We start from the raw sequence: 24,395 nt of genomic DNA on the forward strand, positions 1-24,395 counted from the left end.
AATACACATTCATTATAATATTATCAGTAATTGTCTTGTGACTGGTCAGTTCCTCTGGTGAGCTGTCGCCATCTTTGTATCTCTTGTTTCAGTTCGTCAAGGTTTTTCAGTCCAGCTTCGTCCAGTAACGTCCTGATGAAGGTCTTTTTTGATCTACCCCTAAGGCGTTTTGCCTCCATAGTCCCCTCCATTGCATCCACCATGTCGAATCACGTGACCCACCCATTTTAGTCTAGTTGACCTTATTCTACCTAAAATTTTCCTCTGTTCTTGGACACGTCTTAATACTTCCACAGTTTGACGCAGGATTTAATTTTTTCTATCCTGCGCCAGCACCACATCTCGAAGGCCTCAAGTCGCTTTTTGTCTCTTTGTTAGAATCCATGTCTCTGCTACATATAGAGCCATTGACCAGATATGTCTTTATTATCTTCTTCCTAATTTCTTGTGACATCTTCTGTGTAATCAAGGACAGTTTATTCTTGAAAGATTGTTTTGCCATTGCAATTCTGGATTGAATCTCAGTTTGACATGAAATGTCCTGTGCAAATAAATGCCCCAGATACCTAAAGTGCTCTAGTGCTTATTATAATGTAGCCCATGTATATAATAGAATTTTAACTGCTTTATAAATGATTATTAAGTCAGTAATTTTGGTTTTTCTTTAAACTGCGAGATAAGAAAAAAATGCCGATATATATAACGAGTGTTTGAAACCATCTGGCAATACTATATAACTCACATTCAAGCACCGAAGATTTTGAGATGATCCTTTGAGGTTGTATTTCATTATTAAAGTTCTGTTCCTGGTTATATTTGGTATTACGAAGTTTAGAAGAAACAAAGAAAATAAACTATAGTTCTGAAGCAAATGGTAGAAAAGATATCAGAATGCCATTGAGATATGCTGGTTTATACTTCCTTATGTTTATGTTAGAAGAATGAAGAACGCAGCTCAATGATATGTCGTCATACGTTTCCTTCCTTCCTTGTCACGTGCATTGGAGCCACAAGGTCACTGATAGTCGAGTTTCAAAGAGAAGATGAGTTTGGACCAATGCCTTTTTGTTTTCTCTTGGAAAAAAAAGTAGGCTGAGATCAACTAGCTCAGAACTGATCCGAAAACAAATCTTCTCCAGGGCTGACGTGAAACGAACACGTGTCTACGTCGTCAAATTTATATAATACATTAAATAGATTATAAAATAGGCTGATAAAAGTCAGGCAACACGTTAAATTATAAAAGATTAATTATCAAAGCAAATAATTACCATTTATTATTGAAAGTTCGTCCAACTGAAATGAGAAAATGCAAAAACCCATGGTTATAAGAAAATCGATGAAAATGGGCACAGTTCTTTGATTCCTGTGTGTGTGTGCTGAGTCAAAGGAAAGATGAGAAATAGAGTGAAGTTTTATAATTAACATTCAGATAACAAATCAACTTATAAAAGAGCACAACCATAAGTTCAGTCTTACCAGCCTGAAAATGCATATGAAAAGAGAAGATCATATGACTTATTTATTGTTAGAAGCAGATAGAGAGTTCCTGGCTTGGTGGAACGAGTTCAGAGCACTTCGCTGTTGTTAACACTGAGACTGTTGTTAACTCTGACTCTGTTAACGCTGTTGTTCTCTCAGAACTTCTGATGGAGCATTTAGAGAAGAGAAGCAGGTTGTCAGGAGGCGAGTGGAAACAGGTTCCCATCGGGAATCAAAAATTAAATTGGAAGCGAAGATAAAAAGAAATCGCCAACTAGTACGTTTCGAAAGAGTGTGAGTCCGGTTGGCCCACATAGCCAGAAAGACGAGCAAACTAAACCTGAATCCTCGAAGTAATTTGGGGGGAAAAACGTCTTTCCAATTGAAATGCGAAGGGAGTCCGGAAGATCTGGGGGGGTTCACATCTGAGGAGTTTCAAAATAGGTCACGCGGAAATAACTGGCCCAGGCAACGCGGATCATCACAGTATCCCAGAGCGCAAGCCACGACTATCACCTACTCTGTGACACTTGCCCTACTTTGGTCTCGTTCCCGCATTCGGCATCGTTTTGAAGGCCTTCATTCTGTCGCTCACTTCGAGGTGAAGTGTTTCTTAGAGAGGAGCTGCAGCCACTCCACGCGAGCCCACCAAGTGGAAGTGATATAACGTGCTACGTCTGCTATGTGCTACTTTGTCACGTAACATAGAAATATGACTCGCGAGGTCATGCAGGCGCTGATGCTCCAGTTACAAAAGCGATCCCTGTACTTTAAAGCATCGGGCGAGAGAGGGGGGCAGGAATCAGACATGCACGAGATGTCTGTAGCATTTCTCTTGGCATTTGGGCGATTTAATCACATTTAAGTTTTCCGATACAACGCTGCAATGTTTTGCCCTTTCCCAAACACTCCCCTTCTATACAACTTTTCCGGATCAGTTCAATTGGGCAGTGCAGTAACCAAATCACTTTTCAAGTCCATTTAGCCCAACAGCAAAGCCAAGTTTATTTCTGTTAATTGCATTCCTCTCCAATATTAATCTGAATTTTAATGGAAGCTGAGACTTTCCATTGCGTTATTGTGACCCTAATGAGATATCAATTTACCGCTTCCCTTGGCAGATTTGCTTTAAATTATCGTCGAGCCCTTCTCTGAGCTCCCTACTGCTGCCTTTATGGTTCCTGCAGATATGTGATACTTCGATAGGCCTCATTAGGGCGGCAATATTAAATCACTTATCGAATTTTTTTCTTCTTAATCTTCGGGAAAAGAAAAAGACAAAAAATAACACGTTTAAAGCGTATAGCGCTTTAATAGAAACACTTTGTCAAAAAGAAATCGCCTGATACTAGATGAAAATGATTGGTTCCTGAAATCATTAGGCACTATTTGTTAAGAACAGTGTGTTGTTCATAGAAATTGGTATGCGTCTGTTAATGAAGATTTATCTTTTTTTTAATTCCAGGGTACATAAAACTATTAGGTAAGGTACAACTTTTTTTTTTCTCTGTGTGGTTCTTAACCTCAAAGTTTAGACTGCAGAAACAAGTGTTGGTTATTCGTAGTATGTTTTTATTTTGTTATAGTGGATACTGCGTGCAATTTCTCAAGACGCAATGAGCATTATGATGATTATAACCTGTTGACAATAATTAGAAACTACCTCCTTCGCATATTCTGTGGAAATTAAGGGATTGGCCGTAGACATACCCCAGTCTACTCAAAGAAGTGCACCGGGGTTCAAGCCCCTGACTGCTGAATACGGTAGATCTGCCAACCCGCACTGGACCAGCGTGGCAGATTATGGTCCATTTCCCTCATCATGAATCGTTGAGGAGGATTCCATCCTGCAGTGGATTGATATAATGGCTGCAGTTGACCTTTCAGTTTTTTTTTATTCATAGTTATCATATTCCTAAATTAGCTGTGTTTTAAATTTGATACCTTGGGATGAAATACAGCTAACTCTATTGGTTGCTGTTTGCTGATGGCAGTCGACAATGCTTTTCCTGTGTCTATTCAAAGCGACTTCCACGTGATAAAAAAAAATGCTCATAATTTTGTATATAATACTCTTCATCATGCCAAGCAGGGTTGCTAACGACACATCTCCGAATACAGGTAACTCGATAATAGTCCAGAGACACAAAGGCCGTGGAAACTTTTTAAGCCGAGGGTATAAATCGATGGTGCCCTCTAAAGGAAATTTCTATTTGGAATTTCGATGTTTGTACGTAGTGGTACATACAATGATCTTGTGAGGATGAATGTGCCAAGGCTTTACAGTGTTGCCTCCTCAGAGAGAGAGAGAGAGAGAGAGAGAGAGAGAGAGAGAGAGAGAGAGAGAGAGAGAGAGAGAGAGAGAGAGAACATAAGTTTAAATAGGCCGACGAAACAAAACACAGTCTTCCAATTCGCTGAGTTGCCAATAGAGAGATTCCTGAACTATATGGAGAATCACATCCAGTAACGCCAAGGAATGTTTGCCAGAATGGATGGCATAAGAACCACCGTTCATATCTGTACGACTGTACCGATCTAAATGTACTCTTTTGATGTTTACTACCCTACACCCGTCTAACTATTTGGACCTTGATGGTAAGCGTGGGTTCGGATGTATTCTTTATGAATGTTGCAAGACCGGATCGAGTAAATTTCCAATTCTACTTTTGTTATGCTGTGGCGACGCTCTATGTACTTTCTTAAACTCAAAATGGCTCTTCTCAGTCACAGATCCCATCACCGGCATTACCGTGTCGCTGGATGCATTTCGATCTTCCCGTTTAGAAGATGCAATCGCCTAAGACGTCAAGTACTTTTTGGACTCCCCGCTAATGTTTCGTAGAGATTCATTGGGGATACGTGCATGTTCGACACACACAAAAACATTGTGGGAAAGTTGCGGTGTTTAGCACTCCACAAACTAGTGCAACACACTTTCGTACGATGACCCTTCGCCGAAGCAACAACAGCACGAAGTGTGTTGTTAACGCGAGGTAATACAGTACATCAGAAGCGAAGCTCTGCGCGCACTGTCTTACAACTGGTTCTGCGCCATCTGACGCCTTTCTTTTGTTAGGCGTTATTCCAAAGACAAAACCCCAAGTTCCTGGTATTCTGCAGCCATAGGCAGGTACGTCTTTTTGTAAAGTATATTTTGGAAAAACTTCGTCTCATTTTTTTTTTTACTTCATTTCTACACACATGTGCGGATGAACAGCGCCAGTGCATTTGAAAAAATCCAGGACCACCAAGTTAGAGGAAGTATTTTTTTTTTTTAATTTGGAATTCCCTTCCCTCTGTTGCAGGAAGAATTTAACTTAAACGCAACTAGCTCTGAACTCTGTTAGGAGTTAAAAAATGCACGCGAGCTTATATTATATAAACTTGGACAAAGAACCTTAGCATGCTAATCAGATAACTGCATTACACTAAGAGTTAATCTAAGGCCAACGCATATTGAGTTTCATAAATGAACGACCCGAGTAGCTTTTGTCCTACCAGGATCCATTCCATCATCTCATGTGTTTCATCTCAGTTTAGGGTATTTAAAATCGGATGATTATCTGCTATTTTAAGAATAAGACTAATATAATTGGATATGATTTATTTATTATTATTATTTTTTTAATTTAGGGGCTGACCACGAGAAATTTCTCGAATTTTAGGTGAACACTGCTATTAATGCGAATAACTTGTTAGTGTATCTTTTCTTTTCATGAAATCTATAGAATACACAGGCTTTCTTGGTTCGAGGGAAAGAAAAGAATAATCAATGAAGTTATTAATACCTACCATAATACCGTTCATCTTAATTCTGTCATAAGCCAGCCTCTGTAGTTAAGCGTATATATCTCTTTCTCTTTCCACGTGCTTCTAAAGGTTCTATGACGTGAGGAACTTCAGACTTTATTCAAGCGGGGCGCCTCCGTAGCCAGGTGGGAAGGAGCAGCAGTGCGTAGCACACGCTTCTTGATTAGACCGGGGGTTCGAGCCCGTCACCACCAAATACGGAGCATGCGGAAAGGTCAGGGAATGACCACCGCACTGGAGCAATATGGCCTTAGTTGCTAATGCTCCTAAAAACCAAATAACAACAACAACAACTTTATTCAAGTGGTGGCGTAACTGATCTCAGTCAGAGATGTAGAGCTTTTCTGGGATTTTCCAACTTGAAAGCAGATAAACCGCAAGATAAACGAGTGGACATTCGAAAAGTTTACTGTATCGAGTCCCTTTTGATGGAGGCTAAAGAAGAAATCAGTAGAATTACGACTGCAGGCTGATATTTATTTACTGAGAGCTAAAGTGTCCTTAGAAATCTGGAGATAGCTCTTTCGCTGGAATCTTCTAGCAGTTACAAAGGAACACGACTATCTCAAAGCATTTATAAAGATAGAACGTACAGAGTACCAACTTTTTAGGTACACCTATCCTTTGCATGAAATGGAACGTTCCTTCAGTTACAGATGCTATGGAAGGATTATTTTTTTTTTTTTCAGGCTCATCGGCAACTTAGACCATATTAGCCTTATACATGTCTGTAAATTGCGTGTGTTCTGTGGTTGATTTGCCTTCTTGCCAGCGAAAAACCAAAGTTTCCAAGGAAAACCGTGCTACTCTCGCCCGAGACCGATTAACTCAGCCACTTTGTGGAAAAGACCCATAAAAATTCTTACTGTCATCAGTGGAACTTAAACTCAGATCTTTTCCACCCCTTGTGGGGAGTACGGCAATTCTACCAACTGTGCTACTCATGGGGGCAGAAGACGAAAGATTTTGAATATGATATATGGTATTTGGCACCAGATGCGCCCGTATGGGTATCGCAGAAACTGTAACCATGTTGTGGTTTTCACGAACATCTGTGTCTTTAATGTGTCCAGATTGATCCAATAACATCGAGCGAATTGCGATCCTTGGTAGGAAACAGTTCGTTGATGCGAGAGACCAAGATAGGCTGACAAGAGTTGTGTGGAGTAAAAAAAAAAAAAAAAAAAAGCTACATTCGGTCAAATTACAACTCAGTGTAACGGTAGCAACCAAAGAGGCATTTCAAACGCCCAGTTCGTGGTACATAGTCACGGATGGGATATCGCAATCGACGGCCGAACCGGATTCAGCGCTCCTGGTATAATCGCCGTCCTCCCCACATCGGGTGGAAAAGACCTGAGTTCGAATCTCGTCAATGACGCGAAGAATTTTTATGGACCTTTTTTTTACAATTTGTCTGACTTAATCGGTCTTAGGGGAAGGTAGCACGGTTTTCCTCCCCAAAATTCGGGTATTTCGTTCAAAATATAGACAAAGAACACGCAGTTTACAGATATATTATATACGGCGCAGTATGGCCTAATTTGCTGACGTGCTTAAAACCTTACAACAACCAACCAGTATATTCGTGGTGCACACTGGGCCTCCCTTGATATCAATGTAAAAAATTTGGTTGCTGAGGTTTTCTGGAAACTGTTTCTACCCAGGCACATTCCTTCAAGGCTGCAGTGTATCCATCTGCGAATAAATTCTTTTAACAGGATAATATGCTGTCATAAGGCCAGAACTAGTTCCAGGACCATGCAAATTTTCAATCTACTGCTGTGGTCTCCCAATCTCAGGTGCTTAATTGTATTGAGACGCAACCATCCAATATGCCAAAACATATTGACCCAATTGCCTCCCACAGGAGGCAATTGGGTCAACATGCACCAGCATCTCCGTGGCACGTTTTTCACACCTCGCTGAGTCCCTCGATGAAAGAATGCATAAACTATTTCATGACGAATCCAGGCTGTTCTGAGGGCTAAAATGGACCTAGTCTATTACGTAAATATACTTATTAAAGTGGCCACCCAAAGTAGTTTATTACAAGCGATTTCGAGGATGGATATGTGTACGCATCCGCCTTAGGTTTCTGATTATGAATCGCTTGATCGGCCAGAAAAAACTTCATCGAATTTTGCGGTTTTCTTTTTCAAATTAAAATGCAGCGTAACTAATCAGGGATGTGGTGAATGCAGAGAGATGTTATCCCGGTGTTAGAGGAATTACTCCGTGCAATAGCATTGCACTTTAAAGTTCCCACAACCAGTTTCAAAGTCTAATATTTCTTGCTTTAGCAGTATGCTAAGAAGAAACATCCTGAAATTGTCCCGCTATTCCAATTAGCTAATTGGCTGATTAGTCAGCAAATAAGAACGCTGTCTTCACACGTTAATCCCGAACTTTCCACTTTCTCATTACACGCGGATTAAGTGTGCCCGAATCGCAAACTAATTTGACTTTTCGGTAATGCCTCATAAAATCCTAGTAATCCTACACGATTAAAGGATTAGCCAGGTGTTTGCTGAATACAAGAACTCCTTAATTTCCGGCTAATTTTATGGCGTGGGTTGCGATTCACAAAACAATAGACAGAACGAAAAGTCAAAAGAAAGCCACAGCGAAATAGATGAAAGCAAAATATGTAAATTCCACTAAGCTTAGTAGCACGTGAGGAAATTAATGAATAATGACCAAGCATTAACTTCACATTGAAAACAGAAGCTGAAATGTCCGGGAATAAGAAAGGAAGGTGATCCCTCGGGACAAGATATAAGAAAAGGAGAAATTGATATCTGCATACTAACCATATGCAGGAACTTTGCTAGTAGACACAAAGCGGTGATTATTCCATGGTATTAAGGCAGTGGGTAGGCCACATATTGAATATTGCATGCAGGCTTTGGACACCCACGTTACAAAAGATGTGGACCTGCTGGAGAGGATACAGAGAAGCTTAACAAGATTTGTTATGGGCGAAAAAAGTTCTTATGGGAATTCAGCCCAGTTCTGTAATTTAGAATTCCATTTCGTGGGTGACCTTCAGTTATTTAAGAAATTTAAAAGTGTTGACTATTTCCAAATGGACGGCATTTTCTTCTCTCTCTCTTTCTCGTCAACATACACGATCAATATCGCTTTAAATTAAGAAAGACTAATTGTAGACTTGAAAAATTTGCCTGTACCCTAAAGAGTAATCGTTTAATGGAATAATTTATGCCTAATTTTGTGGAGCTGGAAAGACTATGTAATTGTAAAGACGGATGCCATTCGGCAAATATTTAATGTCTTAAGCCATTTTCTATATTTTAAGGTATTTGTTAAGAATAGATGTTTCTGACACGCCACTTAGCCAATTTTTCTTTTGTTTCTAGGGTGGCATTTGGTTACGGAAGATGAAGAATCCTCCATGCTGTGCAAGTCTCCAAGTGCATCCCCTAGACATAGTCTGTCCTCTACAGGGTCCGCGTCCTCCCAGATTTCCAGTGGGAAGGAGTCTAGAAAGTAAGTGGCTTATTTATAGTGGACATATCTTATCTGCGTGGTGAGTGTCCTCATTCATCAAGCAGAATTATTGCAATAAAATTGCTTAGTGGTTTCTGAATACTCTCTGGTAAATTAAATATTTAGACCTGGGTCGTACCATGAGTCAAGTTAAAGAAACGTGAATCACCAACTGGTCCTTTATTTTTCTGAAAAATCACCACAGATTAGGCACATATCTATCATGCATGCAAGGAATCGATGATGGCTTCTGTTGATATCTCTATACTACTTCAGTTCACGAGTTTGTGTATCAAAATCTTTTATTAGTGCATTTATTCGAATAACGTTTTCTTTTGCTCGTATAGGATCTATTTTTCGACAAATAAACGAAAGTAATCCTGTTGTGTACATCGGATGCTTCCTTATACAGAATTAGCAGACATCTACTCGGGTATAAACAGCACCCCAGCAGCCAGTAATCACCACAGCAACAGAATAATCCTTCCCGGAAGCCACTCGCTCACTGTGTCATCGGGATTTCCAATAGCCGATGGCAGAGCAACTGAGAGAGTGATTGCTAAGAAGAAGCAGCGGACACATTCTTCGAGGACTTGCAGTATAAAGAAAGAAATGGTGGAAAAGAACTTCCACAAAAGATAGAGAGAAATATGGAGCATATTACGACAGACAAAAACAATAAAAATAATAATTATTATACGCTGGAAATACATCGACACTATTTCTTGAAATTCACCCACTTTCTTCTTTATGGCTATACTCGTTGTACTTTGGTGTATGTACCCGAATGTTCAATAAAGTGTTACGAATAATGCAAATCAACGGGGTTGCTTTGAATCTGAATTTGTAAGAACTGTTCAAGTGGAAGTAAAGCCAATAGAGTTAGATATTCGTTAATAATGTGCGTGTGTTTGAGGTATGTTTGAGAAGAAAGACCCTCCTATCTGGTCGCTTTTTAAAAGATATGTTTATGTCGTTAGTTGACTTGTTTATTACTGCCTAGTTATTACCGCAAGTAACTCTTCTTTTCTACCCCTTGCAGGAGTGACTACTCGGGTCAGTCAACTCGAGTTGGTCTGGCAAAGTTGGCTCGACTCCTTACTTCGAAAGAGAGTAAGTGTGGAGACAGAAGCTTACACAGACATTCCGGTCCTGTACCAGTCATGTACGTATGCATAACACACGTCTTATTAGTTAGCACACAGCTTATTTTTATTCTTGTTTCTCTATATAAGTGGGTATGTTTATATTTTACTGATTTAAAACTATGGAAAACTTCAGCTAGGAGTCACTGCGATGTTTATAACGCATTATAAAAATCTCTACCCCATTTAGTACTTCCATCGCCCTTGGTGATGATGATGGGAGCACCCAGGTCGAAATGAAACCTTCCATTCTTCGGGGAAAGAATTCACTTAACATCTCTTTCGAAAACGTTTAATTAAATTCTGTAAAATAACCTTATTTGGTTGTTTTTTTGAACGTAGTCCACTGGTTTTAAATATCATTTTATATTAGTGTTTCGCATCCGCCGATATACCCCTACTGTTATAAGAAGGAAGATGGAAGTTCTTCAGTAGGTGTTTTCAAAAGAAAAGTAAGCTACAGTTTAAGTTTTAAATTATTAAAACGAATGTAGATTTATTTATTTATTTTTGCATACAGCTGCAGTAATGATAAAACATTGTATGCAATGGATGAGATTTGTTTAGACATTTTATATTTGATACATTGAGCATGCGATTTCAGATTAGAAAGTTCTCAGATCCTAATTTTCTAAAAAAAAATTAGGATACGTACAACATTTTGTAAGTGGTCCCTGGCCTTCCGATGATATGCAAGTGTTTCAATGCTCCTGCCACTTCTGAAATCATTGCTGTCGCTGGAAGTGTACAGCTGTGAGCAGGTGGAGTTTCACTGTCACATTATGTTGGATGTTTGGAATGGCATTGAGATGACTGACGTTTATGTTGACCAAAAAAACCACGCAGAGAGGTCAGGTGAATATGGGCTGTTAGAATACTACAGGAATGTTCTTGAGTGAGGTGCGTGCAGGTGCATTTTCTTGCTGGAGAAACCATCCACCATTTCTAAATAGATGTTTTTGTTTAACTTTTTTTTTTTTTTTCGGTCAGTCAAGCCAGAACCTTTTTTTCTTATAATCGACCTTTATAATAATGTAATTTACCGTCTGAGTATTCTAAATAAATTCATCATGAACGATCCTAAAAAAAAAAAAAACCCCGTTGCTTTCGCAATTGACGAACTTGGGCATTTTGGATAGAAACAGTTTGACTTCCACTGGGATGGACTAGAATTTCCTTTTTGGGGATCATAGCCGTACACCCATTTTTCGCCACTAGTAACAATGCAACTGATGCAATGAAGGTCCATTTCCACCACCTTCATTTCAGTTTCTGGCACAGTTCTCAACAGGACACTTTTTAATCAATATTCAACATCCTTGGAACAGATTTGCTGTCACAACATATATCAAGTTTTACTGCCGCCATGATCCAAAGGGGGTTCCCAGTTCACCAGCATTTCTCAAATGGTTAATCGCAGATGACATTGAAATTTTTTGGGCACTTTAGCATGTCATCACTGCTTGAAGTTGGAAGGCGACCTCAACATTGACCATCTCTGACAGATTCTCCGACATTATGGAATGTAATACTGTTTATGAGAATCCGCTATGAACGGCAGTCATATAAACGCGCATTGCAAAATACAATTCTTAAAATTTGGAGGATAACCCTTTTTTTTTTTTTTGGGTCTTGCAAGTACCTAGTCTACAGACGCTGCAATCTTCAGAACTTAAGCCTTTCTTGGTAAGAGGACTCATTAAAAAGGAGATCCTTCAAATGTTCCTCTTTCGTATCAAGACGCTGCCCATTACTTTGGTTAACTGGAATTATTAAACAGTAATCGAGTCGACCAAGTAATGTGGTTACCTTTCCTTTCCATTGCTGATTTTATAAAAGAGAAGAACCTTTTTTGATCGAACCTCATATGCATTTAAATTGCGCTCGCCAGTTTGCGATAATCTCAAATTCATCGCTGAGGCCAAAAACCATGTAGGAATGTCTCGCGTATATATAGGTGGAATTAGATACATGGCAGAGTCTGGTGAAAGAGAATGAGATGTGTAGAAAACCAGATGAAATTCAATGTACTTCATGTTTTCATACGTCTTAATTACCTTCTAGTGAAATCACGAGTCTCAGGAAGTCTGGGAGCATCGACAGCCTGCTAGACGTGTCCTGCAGCAGCCACCACTTGAAGGAGGACATCCAAGAGTCCAGGGCCTCCACCAACTGTTTATATCTCACAGCGGATTCCTATACACACTCCCGTGCCGAGCTTTTTACCGACAATCTAACGGTTCCCATGGATACCAAGACAATATCCCCGTCGCCAAGTATTCCCGCCAGACTCGAGGCTCATAAGAGGGTGGACATCCCTCCGTCCCCGACAATGTCCATTAGAGGAAGGAATATCACAGGTAAGGAAGTGCCATAGTTTCCTTAATTCTAAGTGAATTGATCTTAACCACAGTGGCTAGCTAGGAGAGTAACACAGTGGTTTCAATACGAGTCCTTCCACAACGCAGGCTTAAGTTTCGATCCCCCGACTTGACAGGAAGGATTTTTATCGGCCATTTTCATACTATGGTGAGTCTCTGTCGGTTGAACATTTCTCCAGAGAAACAACAACAAAAAAGAAGACAAATTGACCATAGAATATGCCCAGTTTTCAGACACAAAATTATGCTTCATGACCTTAGTTTCCTCGGAACAAGTTCAAAGAATAATTCATCGAAGCCCTCGATTTATTGGTTATTCCATATTTTTCACTGATTAGAGAGATTGTGATTAGAATCCTATTGGAAAACACTTGAAGGTCTCTTTAATCGGGGCTGTATTCTTGTCTTTGGTGGAGTAGTGTTCATCTGAGTTTTTTTAGTGCGCGCGACATGCAGGTCTGCCTGTGAATCATTCACTCGCTTGTATAGACGTGTGTGTTATGAGTACGCAGGAACTAGCCCATTATGATCTGAATAGATGATGCACCAAAAACTCCAAAGGACAAAGATAAAATTGATCAAATTAAAGTTTTGGAAAGTGAGAGAATTTTAACATCCCCAATAATCGCTCTGTTAAGGCTGAGAATCGAGAAAAGGTTTCATGTTTAAGTTGTTCGGTATTTTTAAATGGGTATTCTGATCACCTTAGGCATTACTCTGTACCTAGATGGCAGCACCAACTGGACAATTGACATCATTCCACTGGAAGACCTTGCCGCTACTTAGCTCGCACCAAATGAGATTTCTCTTACAGTAATCTCCTTTATTTCTTTACGAATACGCATTTATTTATTTGTATTCTTAGGACTGCTGCGTCGTTTGCCTAACTCATCTAATTCTGGGTTTTGATAGCTGTTTATTAGCTTGAAAAAACAAAACGTTTTTCTAATGGAAAGCATACGTTGTTTAGAAGTAAATTTGCAATTAATACAAGAATTTTAAATCAAAACTTGATATTCGTGAAGTTGCATTTTGTAGATCGATGAACCAGATATCGAAAATTCGAAGGTGTAGTGAAACATGGCATGGGAATCCTTGTCGAGTCTTTTAAATATCGTGCCGATGAAATGTGGGATTTTTCACACACTGCCACACTCACCTCCCCTCAGTATCTTAAAATCTCATTGCACGTTTTGATTTATTCTTTAAGCAGAACGATGGTTGATGGCTATTTTGGCTTTCAGGTTACAGACAGAGCAGCGTGGAAATGCTACTGGAAGGAGTTCCTCTTAACAAGGCCGAACGGAAGAGGTTGGAAAAGTTGAATAAAATCAACATAGATCTAGAAGGTAAGAATTTATTATTTAACTCAAAATGAGAATTGAAATGCCTTATAGCGCCAGTGCGAATCCAGTGAATTATGTTACTATTATTTAGAAATTACTCCTCCCCCAAAATTGATTATTCCACGTTAATCCTCAGACATTTTTTTTCAATATCATTTGTAGTTAAAATAATTTTACAGTAAATCAGAAATCTTGGCGAGCGTTTCTTTAGGATTATAAACATTTCCAAAACAACGATTCACTAAACGAAATGGGCCTTCCTTAGCACCCCCTTCCCACATATTTGTAGATATCGCATGAATAACTTTTATAGAAGTGTGAAAATAATTCCATGAAGTTGAGTTCACGATGGAAAACTTAAATGTGTTAAATTTAAAATTCGCGCAACGAATTTTTCATACCATTTACTCTTTGAATAACTTGTTGGCGTTTTAAGATAGTCACATGATGTCTGTCTGCCTGAAAAATGTCCACTTAACCGTATATCTCTTTACAGCATTGTTCGCGGCTGTGGAACACGAGCATTTAGACCGTGCTCGCAGCATTCTGGAGACAACGGATGTCAACATCAACTGGTAAGTGTGGCAATTTGAATTTTTGTTCTTGAAGACTTATTGTCTAAAATCTTGATGGGATTACCTTACTTTGGTTTGTTCTCAACGCTGATTTATCGACTAAGTTTCTATTAGGTATGGAAAGACTTTGTGGAATTTGACTTGCAATTAGACATTTCGATTAAAGTGCTACTGATAGCGCAAGAATTCACATCACAGTACGTTTTTATCACCGAGAAAAAAGTGAATGAAAACCTCTTGATTAAAATCCATGAATCTGCAAGCGGTTCAACCATCTTCAAAGACCTCTGGCCTATTGAAATTAACTCTTAAGGAAGATGGGACTTCTTTCCCCGCCCTTGGATGGACGCTTCCGTATTGAACACAGAAAACAGCGTTGAGACGTGCACACAACCATAAAGGCTATCATAGCCCTTGCATGCAATTTTTCATTTATGTACTCCCAAATAAAAAAGAAAAACAGTGATTCAGCGTCTTATCCGGTTTTTCATTTAATTTTGGTGAGCAGTGCATTGAGGGCATGAGCTCTCAATGCATTGTTCAATGACCGGAAAACTGAAGTCCCACGGGACCTCATTAATGAAGGTACAGGAACCTGATCAAACTGGGTCGTCTCCTTTAGAAGTTGGATAACCCAGTTTCAGTAGGTTTCTGTAACTTTTGAACAAAAAACATTTCTTCACCGTACTGCCCTTAATAATTGCGATCTCCTCGTATCTTTCTGGTTACTTAATCAGCTTGAAATAGCGTGGATCATTGCTAGACCTTGCTCCGTGAAGTTGTGTCGATGCCGGATCAATTGTCCTGGTTGCTTAGCTTACGATACACGGTAAAGGCATTACCGCGGAAAAGGATCTACTGATGTGGAGCAGATATTTCTACGGTTTTAGTCTCCACTGGGAGTTTTTCTTTCTTTTTATTTATACCATTTACTCTTTGAATAAGCTGTTAGTATATTAAGATAGTCACATGTCTGTCTGAAAAATATCCACGTAACCGTATATCTGTTTACAGTATTGTTCTCAGTTGTAGAACACGAGCATTTTGACCATGCTCGTAGCATTCCGGAAATAACGGATGTTAATCTCTCTGCCCGTACCCTGTCTGATATTGGCTGGAAGGAGTCGAGTATTGTGTATGCGGGAGGAGGCATTATCGAGGTCACGTTAAGTCAAGGAGTCGAGTACATTCTTCCCATGTGGAATTTCTTTACTTCATTCAGCATGTACCCTTCCCTACCTTTTCTTACCATCGAATACATCATGAATTGTCAAACTAATAGTGCAAACTTTTATCTGCGAAAAGATCTAAACCTCCCAAGGATTTCTTCGTCCAGTTCACAAATATACGAGGTCTCAGCTGCAATCTCAATGACATTCGTTTCCACTTAGTCTGCCAAACCTCGTGTACTCTTTCTGACAGAATCCCAATTATCAGTTGATTCAACCATTACTCATCTCACTTGTCCAAATTATTAGCTGTATGACTACTTTCGCTTCAAAGGTAGTATTTGTTCATATGCCCATTCTGATATTCCCTGTCAGAGACTTAGGAATTTGGACTCTCCTGTTTTTGATCTCTGGCATAAAATCTCTCTGCCAAATTCATCTGTTGCCTCTATCGTTCTCCCAAATCCACTAATCACTTGGAACTCTTTGAAACTTGACTTTTTCCAGTCCAACTTTCCTAACAGTGAGGTAATTTTTCTCGGTGATTTTAATGTTCACAATTCCAGCTGGCTTCTGTTTTCTAGTCACACAGACCCACCCAACTGGTTGAGATGCTGAAGCTTTTGCAATTGCTAATGACCTCGGACAGATTGTTCATTTACCTACAGAATACCAGGCAATCCTAACCACGCAGCCAACACGCTTGATCTTTTTCTCACAAACAACTCTTCTGAGTACACAGTCGAGGTGAGTGGTCCTCAAGGCACCTCACATCACAACTTGGTGATGGTTTCTTCTCCAATAGAGCCATTCTCAACCTCGTGTTGTTTGGCATTAAAATAATACAAAATGAGATGATCTGTGAGATTTACTTTCCTTGGTCGGATTACTGTTTCAAATCTTCTGATGTCAGCGTTTGCTCAGAAAGTGTCAGTAAAATTATTCTTGTAGGGATGAAATCCTTTTTTCTACACTCTTACTTAAAATATTGTCCTTTATCTAAAGCTTTGTTTTACAATAAATGTGCTAAGGCTCTTCAAGATAAGAATGTTGCATATCACAATTGGCTTGTATCTAAATCTCCAGCTTCATTTTCTGCCTACACCAACAGCTGTAAAGCAGTTATTAGTGCCGATCCTAGTTAGTCAATGTCACTTGGAACTCTTTGACTTCCTCTCTTTAAAACTTGGCTTTTTCCGGTGGAACTCTTTGAAACTTGGCTTTTCCGGTCCGACTTTCCTAACAGTGAGGTAATTTTCTGCTCAACTTGTAATCCTTTTTTCGTTTTAATTACTATTACTTTTTTATTTCTTTGTTTTTTTAATCTTAATTCGTTATTTTATGTAACTTCGTAATGTAGCTTATCTCTGTTTGTTCACTTGTATCGACAATGCATTGTAAGGTTCTCTGGTTATTTGTGTAAGGAATCACGAATGTATACGATTTATGTTAATAAAGAATCTTATTATCATTATTATTTATCAGTCCAAACTAGATTCGAACAGTAGAAAACTTGCTTCTTGTCCAAATGGTAGTTTGGCATTCTGGTCTCTTGCCAAAGCCATTGGTCGCAACTTTTGCCCATCTCTATTTCCATCTCTGTCAAAGTTAGGCGGTTCTATTGCCACTTCAGCCAAAGATAAAGCTGACCTTTTAGCATCTTACTTTTCTTATAACTCTTGTATTGATGATCTTAGCGAACCACCTCCTGCCATTTCCAGTACACTCTTCCGTTAAAAGGATATCAGAAGGATTTTCTTCTCGTAAAGATTGACGATAAGAAAATGGTGGTATTTTCGCTTGTTACCCAACTGTGGATAAATTCAATGAAAAAGTTTAGCGAAACTCAAGCAGTCGCTTTTGACATTTGAAAGGCTTTTGATCGTGTTTGGCAATAAAGGTCTTCTAAATAAGCTTTCATCTTATGGTTTGCCGAACCAACAGCAGAACCAACTTTTTTTCTTCCTCGTGTATTTATTAAACTTCTGTTTTCTGGAATAACCTTCCTTTATATATATTTCCTGAAAATTACAATCTACTGCAGTTCAAGCCTAATATTAATAAATATATTTTTTCAACTTTTCAGGCTTCAACCCATGCACGGCACTAAGTACCATAGGTTCTATTAACTCTCGTGCTTGGGGTTCTCATAAAAAAAAAAAATCGATTACCATGTTCAGACATCCAGTCCACTTTTTATGCACAGCATTTGGGTCAATCTATCGCAGGGGTTCTCAAATTCCACCGATTTCCAGAGGAATCAGCCTCAGGAACTTGCTGAGACATTTTGTGATTCCAAATTACATGATTGTAATTTGAAAACCGTGGTACAAATGGTTTATAATCTTTCATTTCAGTTTCGGCTATCAGTTAGTCTATTCTGCATGCCTCTTTAAAAGTATTTAGTTTTTAGGTGATTTTGTAATTTTGCTCGCTTGTTCCTTCCAGAATGTGTTCCCTGTCCAGTGGAGATAAGTTTAAGAACCGTTGATCTGTTTCCAATCAAGAAGTGGTATTTAGACAGTAAACTTTGCTTGCTCATTCCGTTTACTTTGAGCATTACCGGTGTTAGAAAAACGATGGGCTTAATCCACAAGATGTCAAGATATTCGACCGAGTCTTCAATTTTCAGTACTGATTGTAGCATGAGTCGCTTTTTATTCTTCTCTCCAGCCTCAATACAAATCGCAATAGAGGGGAACTGTATTTGCTCTGTAATGGAGGCTACTATTTTGTAGTAGCGAAATGTTCAAATTGAGAAAATAGTGCTAGCAAAGGAAAGAAAAAAAAAATAAAATAAACAAGTAAATAGCCCACAGTTTTAATGCTATTTTGCTATTCATTATCATGCTGTCGACTACATCAGATGAAACATTTTCGTTAAACATTCCAAAAATGAATATTTTACAAAACTTCGTATGGAATTGTGGATTGCCAATCCGGAAAAGATTTTACTATGGATGGCATTATTGTGTTCTTGGTGTTTGTGAAAAGAACGTTCCATGAGAGAAAAAATTCCAGATCGATCAACGTGTGAAAAGAGCATCGCACATTGCGGCCAAGCAAATGAAAAGCAAGGAAAAATTTCCAGAGTAGCCACTTTTAACTAAGCCATGTACCTCAGAAGAAGAGAAAAATGATTTTTCAAAGGATTTGTCTCGCCCTGGCAAGCAGCAATATCTCTTTTAATAAGTTAAACAATTGAATCTTCAAGAAAGTTTTAAAAATATATTCCAGACGAATCTACCTTGAGAAAGAGTTGCCTTAACGCTATTTGTGACCACATTATTCGCGAAATTCGTTAAGAGAAAACCATATTTGGATGTCCATCGACAAAACGTCAGCGGTTTTGGCGATGGACGCTAATTGCACTTTTTACATATGGAAAATTAAACGCAGAACCTCGCGTCCAAATTTACTTGCTTGCAATACCCTCGAAAAGATGAATTACTCTACGACAGCAAGATTTTGTAATGATTCTTTGCTGCTCAAAAAAGACCCAACACAAATGCAGACTCTCTCGTTTTGGGCCAGAATCGACCCAAAACGAAAGAGTCTGCATTTGTGTGGGGTCTTTTTTGAGCAGCGCAATTGGAGAAATGGATAAAGTTGAAATGGGTCATCAATGTTGCAAATTTCAACCGTGCCTGGATGCATAGGAGAAGAAATAAGAAGAAAATGCGCTAATGTTTTAAAAAAGAACTCAGAATTTCACACTTTAAGGAAAATAAATGAATTCTAAATGGCAAAGGAAATGAACTTTCATTTCAAGTAGAGGCTTCAAAAGCTCACATTTTTAAATACAACTCAGTCACTTCATAGAAGTAGAAAGGTCATTCTCTGAGTATTCAAAGATCTTGGACGATAAACGCCACAAATTTACAATGAACCGCTTTAGGAAATATATTATTGTGTATTGTAACAAAAGTTGTTGCAGGTGTGAGTTTGAAAAGGGAAACATTTTAAGAAAAGGAGTTAAAACTTTTCATAAACGGTTTTATTACTTTAACGTGTTGAATAATTCAAAGAGTGAAAGTCCTACTACAACTATACTATTTATATACAGGCGAGTTCAGAGCAGTTATTAGCTCATTTCTTGAAAGTTCCAGATTTTATGTGATCGCGCGTTGATTTGTTCATCTTTTGTAACCTTTTTTAAATTGCTCTGTTTATACAAAGTATAAGATGCTTTAGCTATTACAATCAGGCCGGATCTGTTTATTGCATCAGCATAATATTTTGCTTATTTCGATGAAGAGGCAGGAAGAACATCTAGAACGGAATGACAAACGTTGCTGGAAGTGTACTTGAAATGGAATCATGCCACAGAACTTCATAAAGTCCATTATTGCACGATGTACTGGCCACTGCCATCTCGAATTCAGTTCGCTCGATTCAAATTGCTAAGGACAGGTAAAAATTATTATTTGACATTTCCTTCCTGAGTAAGAGTCCACGTGACAAGCTACCGATTTCCAGGACTGGGATGCAATGTCGTCATCTGCAGGAAGTTGAAGTGTAGTGATTTAGTTGTTGATCCTCGTGGTTGTGACGACGTATAGGAAGTTTGGTTTCCAAACGCAACTGACTCATTGCGCACAGCGAAAAGAGAGGGATTAAATCTAAATAATCGCAAGCCAAGTTGCACTTGCGTGCAATGCCTTCCATCGTAAATATGCATTTCCTTGCAGTGTGAGCGAAGTCATGTGGTGCAGTCTTCGTTTTAAGAGAGCTTAAATACTGAAAAAGCTCAAATAATTCCTTGGGTTATAAAGTTTCTTTGCAGCTAAAAAGCTTTGGAAAGAACTGTCCTTCATTGATCGCATTGGAATAGACTGAGAGTTTTATTAAAATGGGACTGAACGACTTCGACGTGCTTCTTTAAATTAATTTTAATCCCTTTCATCAGAAGAGATTAAAAAGAGCATGTCCAAATTGTCCAGTCCTATTTTAATAAACAAAAATGGTTTATATTATAATAAAAACACGAGAGGTAGATCCTCAGCGGTACCTTGAAAGTTCAACACTCCAAAAACGGGACATTGAAATTTCAAGAAACACGAAGTGTATTGGTCTGTAACTTCGTATGGGTTCTACAGCCGATCTTAGGTCTGTGAGGGGAAACCGGAGTAAATCTCACTCCGCGGCCTGGGATCGACTAACTCAGCATCGAGTGGAGGAAGGCAGGAAAAACTTTCTAATTACCTTCTGCTGGATTCGAACCCAGATCCTTCCACTCGACGAACAAGTACATTGCAACTGTGCTACCGTGGACCTTACGGAAGGCTGCTTAGCGTCAGTTATATCCTTGCAGTTCACCTCTCACAACGACTTGGCAAGAGTCAAGTTTCCTCGAGCGAATTAAATTAAATTAAAATAAAACGAATTAAGAAATTCTCTGTAATTTCGATCCGCTTGTTTTTGGCCACTTTGAGAGACATTTTTAAATTTTATCACTCTCCTACTATCATTCCACATTTACATGTCTTGTCCATTTTACTGCCAGCCTATAAACTATGCATAATGGATTACACGTGGTCATATATTTGCGGGCGCTCGTAATTCTAATAAACCGTCCACTGAGAGTATGAGACAAATACTAGAAATAATAATGAAGGCTATAAAACTTTGACAATGATCATTTCGGGTTCTTCTTTTTTCTTCGGTTGATTCTTCGTGGATGTTCTTGAAAGAATATAGGCTCTGGGAATAACACTAATTCACTGTTGTTAAATTTTATGTTAATGAGGAAGGTAATTGTAGAAATTAATGATCATATCGGGCTGGCAACTTTCTCAAATGCGAGATGTTAACAGCTTCAAAAACATCTCTGCAAAGCAGTAAATGGAAACCAGTGCAATGGACTGTACTGTACCATTCAGGATAGGAAAGCTAACTGCCGATGACTGTGGCCTGTGGGGAGTATTGGACCTATTATAGATGTCCAATAAATGGATTGAGCCGCCTCAAGCCATTTATTGATATCAAAGAAACACAGAGAATTGCAGTAAGCGCTATTTTTTGCTTACTGAATTAATCCTATAAAGATCAGATACGTTGATTTTCATACCATAAATAACAAGGGCCAGTATAATTATAAAAATAGTGCTAGTTTTAATTAACTTAACTTTTTAATTTTTCTTTTCTTATGCATTTTTATAGACTGTCAATTAGACAGGGTTTTGATAACATAGAGTGACTCACCCGGCAAAGAAAAAAGACATTTCAGAGGTACTAATAGCCATTTTTAAATTCGCAGTTTTCTAGAAAAATTTTTGCCACGCCCAAGATTCCAACAAAAACAATTTGAGGCAGCGGGAAGAACATGTTGTCTGGAGATACTTTAATGAACGCAAGTGTAAGACAGTTCTTTTGATAGGCAGAGGGAAGTTCCACAAAGTCTATAATTAAATACGAGGTACAGAACAAGATAACGTATGGTCCCTCAGGAAAGGGGAAAAAATATCAAGAAATGAGTATAATTGAGAGAAAAGATTAAAAAAAATAATAATAATCACTATGACTCGGACACTCGTTCAAAATTTTTAAGGCTTAAACATAAATGCACCCTGCAATGGTCTCCTAAGAGCTGTGTGGTTAGTAGTCCATCTTGATTGGACTTCAGATTCGCCTGACCGCAATGTGATTGAATACTTGTGGGATGTTTTGGAACGGAAGTGAGGCGTATGGACGCGCACCCGTGATCTATTCCGATACTGGAAAGCCTTGAAAAATTCGTATACATTTCTGATTGTGAACTATGGCTCTTTTGAATTTTTAAAAAATAGTTGTGGAGTCTTCAATAGTAAAAAATAATACATGAAAATAGGCAAACGTGTAATTATGAATAAACATTTAATTAGGCATCTGTCTGTTTATTATTTTTTAACATTCCGAACTCCACAGCCATTTAATATGAAGACATGTTTATACGCATTCCTTTACTTCAAATTACAGCTGCCCTCAAACCCAAGATGCAATTTTTTGCTAAAACAATGCGATATGAACGCTATAAGGGAAAAAGTCGTCCACATATTACAGAGTATATAGTCTCTTCTTTGGTAAAATTTTGTTTTATCTGTTTGGACAAAGCAAATGAGTGAGTTTACAATAAACAAAAAAAGACCTGACAAGTCAGAGGAACTCAGTTTCAGTAAAAGTGTTTTTACTGCGAAACTTTACAGGAGTTGGAGAGGAAGAAAGCTTTGAGAGCTTTGCGAAATGGACTAGGTTACGTTAGAAACCCACATCAACTCTACGGACAGCGCGCATACCCACTCTACTGATCGCGAGTGGAGAAATGCCCCAAGGGATGAACTGCTCTTCACAAACAGGACCAATTTTACATTGAATCCCTTTTGATTATTAATCTAAAATATTTCGAGACATTAAATTGTAACTGCATACTATTGCGCTCTTGTTGGCCATCGAATTAATTCGGTATTTCTTTGGTGATGTGATTAGAAACAAATCCGTTGAGCACTATACAGAGAAATATTCGTCTGAAGTATCAAGATAGTTAAGAGATGGCAATTTGGCAAGCATATGTGGTAAAGGAGACTTTTCTGCTGGCATTATAAAGAAATGTGCTTTTTTTTTGTAGTGTCAGTACACGTTAACAAGTTAAAGATATTATTTTAATATAAATGGGGAAATTACGTGATGGCCAATGTGCAGTTGTTCAATAGAAACTCATTAACAAATGATTCATGAGTATCCAAACTAGTGGTATTGGCAGAGATGGCTGAAAAGGCTTTGAGTTGGGGAAAAAAATTCGAGCTTTCATAATTTCAATGCGGTTTTCTTTCAGCTGAAGAAAGCGTACTTTCGCATTTCGGTTATCAGCTCTGTGCATTAGTGTGGCTCTCGCAGTCTGGGTATACAACGGTCACATCTATACTCTTTGTCATTACTTAGTACTCCCGTTAAAGTTGCGGAAGTGGGTGTTCCTGTTTATCTGGGATACTACGGCCTGAAAACGGAAATGCGATTCGTGGTAGAGTAGGCGTTTCAAAGGACTTCCAGGCTTCGATCACATGACCAGCCAGCTAGAGAGGCCGCAATGTATATACGAAAAGTGTCAAGATCGTATTGGATTTTGTGCTGCGAATGACCGCTATTGGAATCTATATTGATGCGCGTGGCGATGGACAAAGCCAGTGAAAGAACGCTTTTCAGTTCGCCAGTTTCGCCTTCGCGTTGAAAGGTTCATTCGCACACTTTGCCAAATGTGTGAAAATGTTTTGTGTGTAGCATTTGTTACTTACAGACTTAGCATGCTTTTCTTTTTAAAGCAGGTAAGAACATTTAGAATTTATTTACCGGAAGCGAGTTCTTTTAATGTGAAAAACCGGATTAACGTCTTTCTACACGTATTCAGAACTGTACAAATTTAAAAGAACTTCAAAAATACGCGTGTTTAAATTAAGAATAAATAAACTACATTTAAAAGCAATTCCTACTATTTCCTTACGAGAAAACATAAAATTGTTGAAAGCTGAATTAATAATTAACTTTAAACCACGAAGATAAGCCTTTTGGAATGATTATTTTGCCCAAACTTGATTGTCACAATCATAGAACTACAGACTGATTCATAATCGTTATAAAGTATGCAACTAAAATGTACAAGGAATGCCTCGTTATAATTAAATTATCGAGAAGAGTGCTGCTGAGGATTAAATAGCAGAAAATTAATTTAATCTCTTTATTAACCCAACTCTCAATTATGAAAATATATTCTGGATTACACGCCAATAATTAACAGAACCTTGTTCAAATATTTTTTCTTCAAAAAGGCAAAGTAATTCAGATTATGATAATCTCTCTAGTCATTTTACCCACATTAGGCAAAGGCTGGTGAATTATAACTGCCAATATGCTTATAATTATTGACTGTCAAGGGTTGCTTACAAAATTCAGTATCGTTCTCTAGGCTTAATGTCTGTATAATGCATGAAGTGATAATACTAGA

The 24,395-nt window shown here is 38.4% G+C and overlaps 1 protein-coding gene across 2 annotated transcripts in view; it reads left to right on the plus strand.

Moving 5' to 3' along the window:
* Nucleotides 1-24,395, plus strand: part of LOC150079150 (ankyrin repeat and fibronectin type-III domain-containing protein 1-like) — a 205,550-nt gene that overhangs the window by 143,774 nt on the left and 37,381 nt on the right. For both annotated transcript variants that reach the window (XM_090383663.1, XM_090383664.1), the window contains 5 exons: nt 8,676-8,805; nt 9,848-9,970; nt 12,015-12,310; nt 13,576-13,680; nt 14,174-14,252. In XM_090383663.1, the coding sequence (XP_090239789.1) occupies nt 8,676-8,805; nt 9,848-9,970; nt 12,015-12,310; nt 13,576-13,680; nt 14,174-14,252 (733 nt within the window). The remainder of the gene's footprint in view (nt 1-8,675; nt 8,806-9,847; nt 9,971-12,014; nt 12,311-13,575; nt 13,681-14,173; nt 14,253-24,395) is intronic.

The sequence above is a fragment of the Mastigoproctus giganteus genome, chromosome 10, assembly GCF_048544385.1.
Source record: "Mastigoproctus giganteus isolate SK-2022 chromosome 10, ASM4854438v1, whole genome shotgun sequence".
NCBI classification, from domain to species: domain Eukaryota; kingdom Metazoa; phylum Arthropoda; class Arachnida; order Uropygi; family Thelyphonidae; genus Mastigoproctus; species Mastigoproctus giganteus.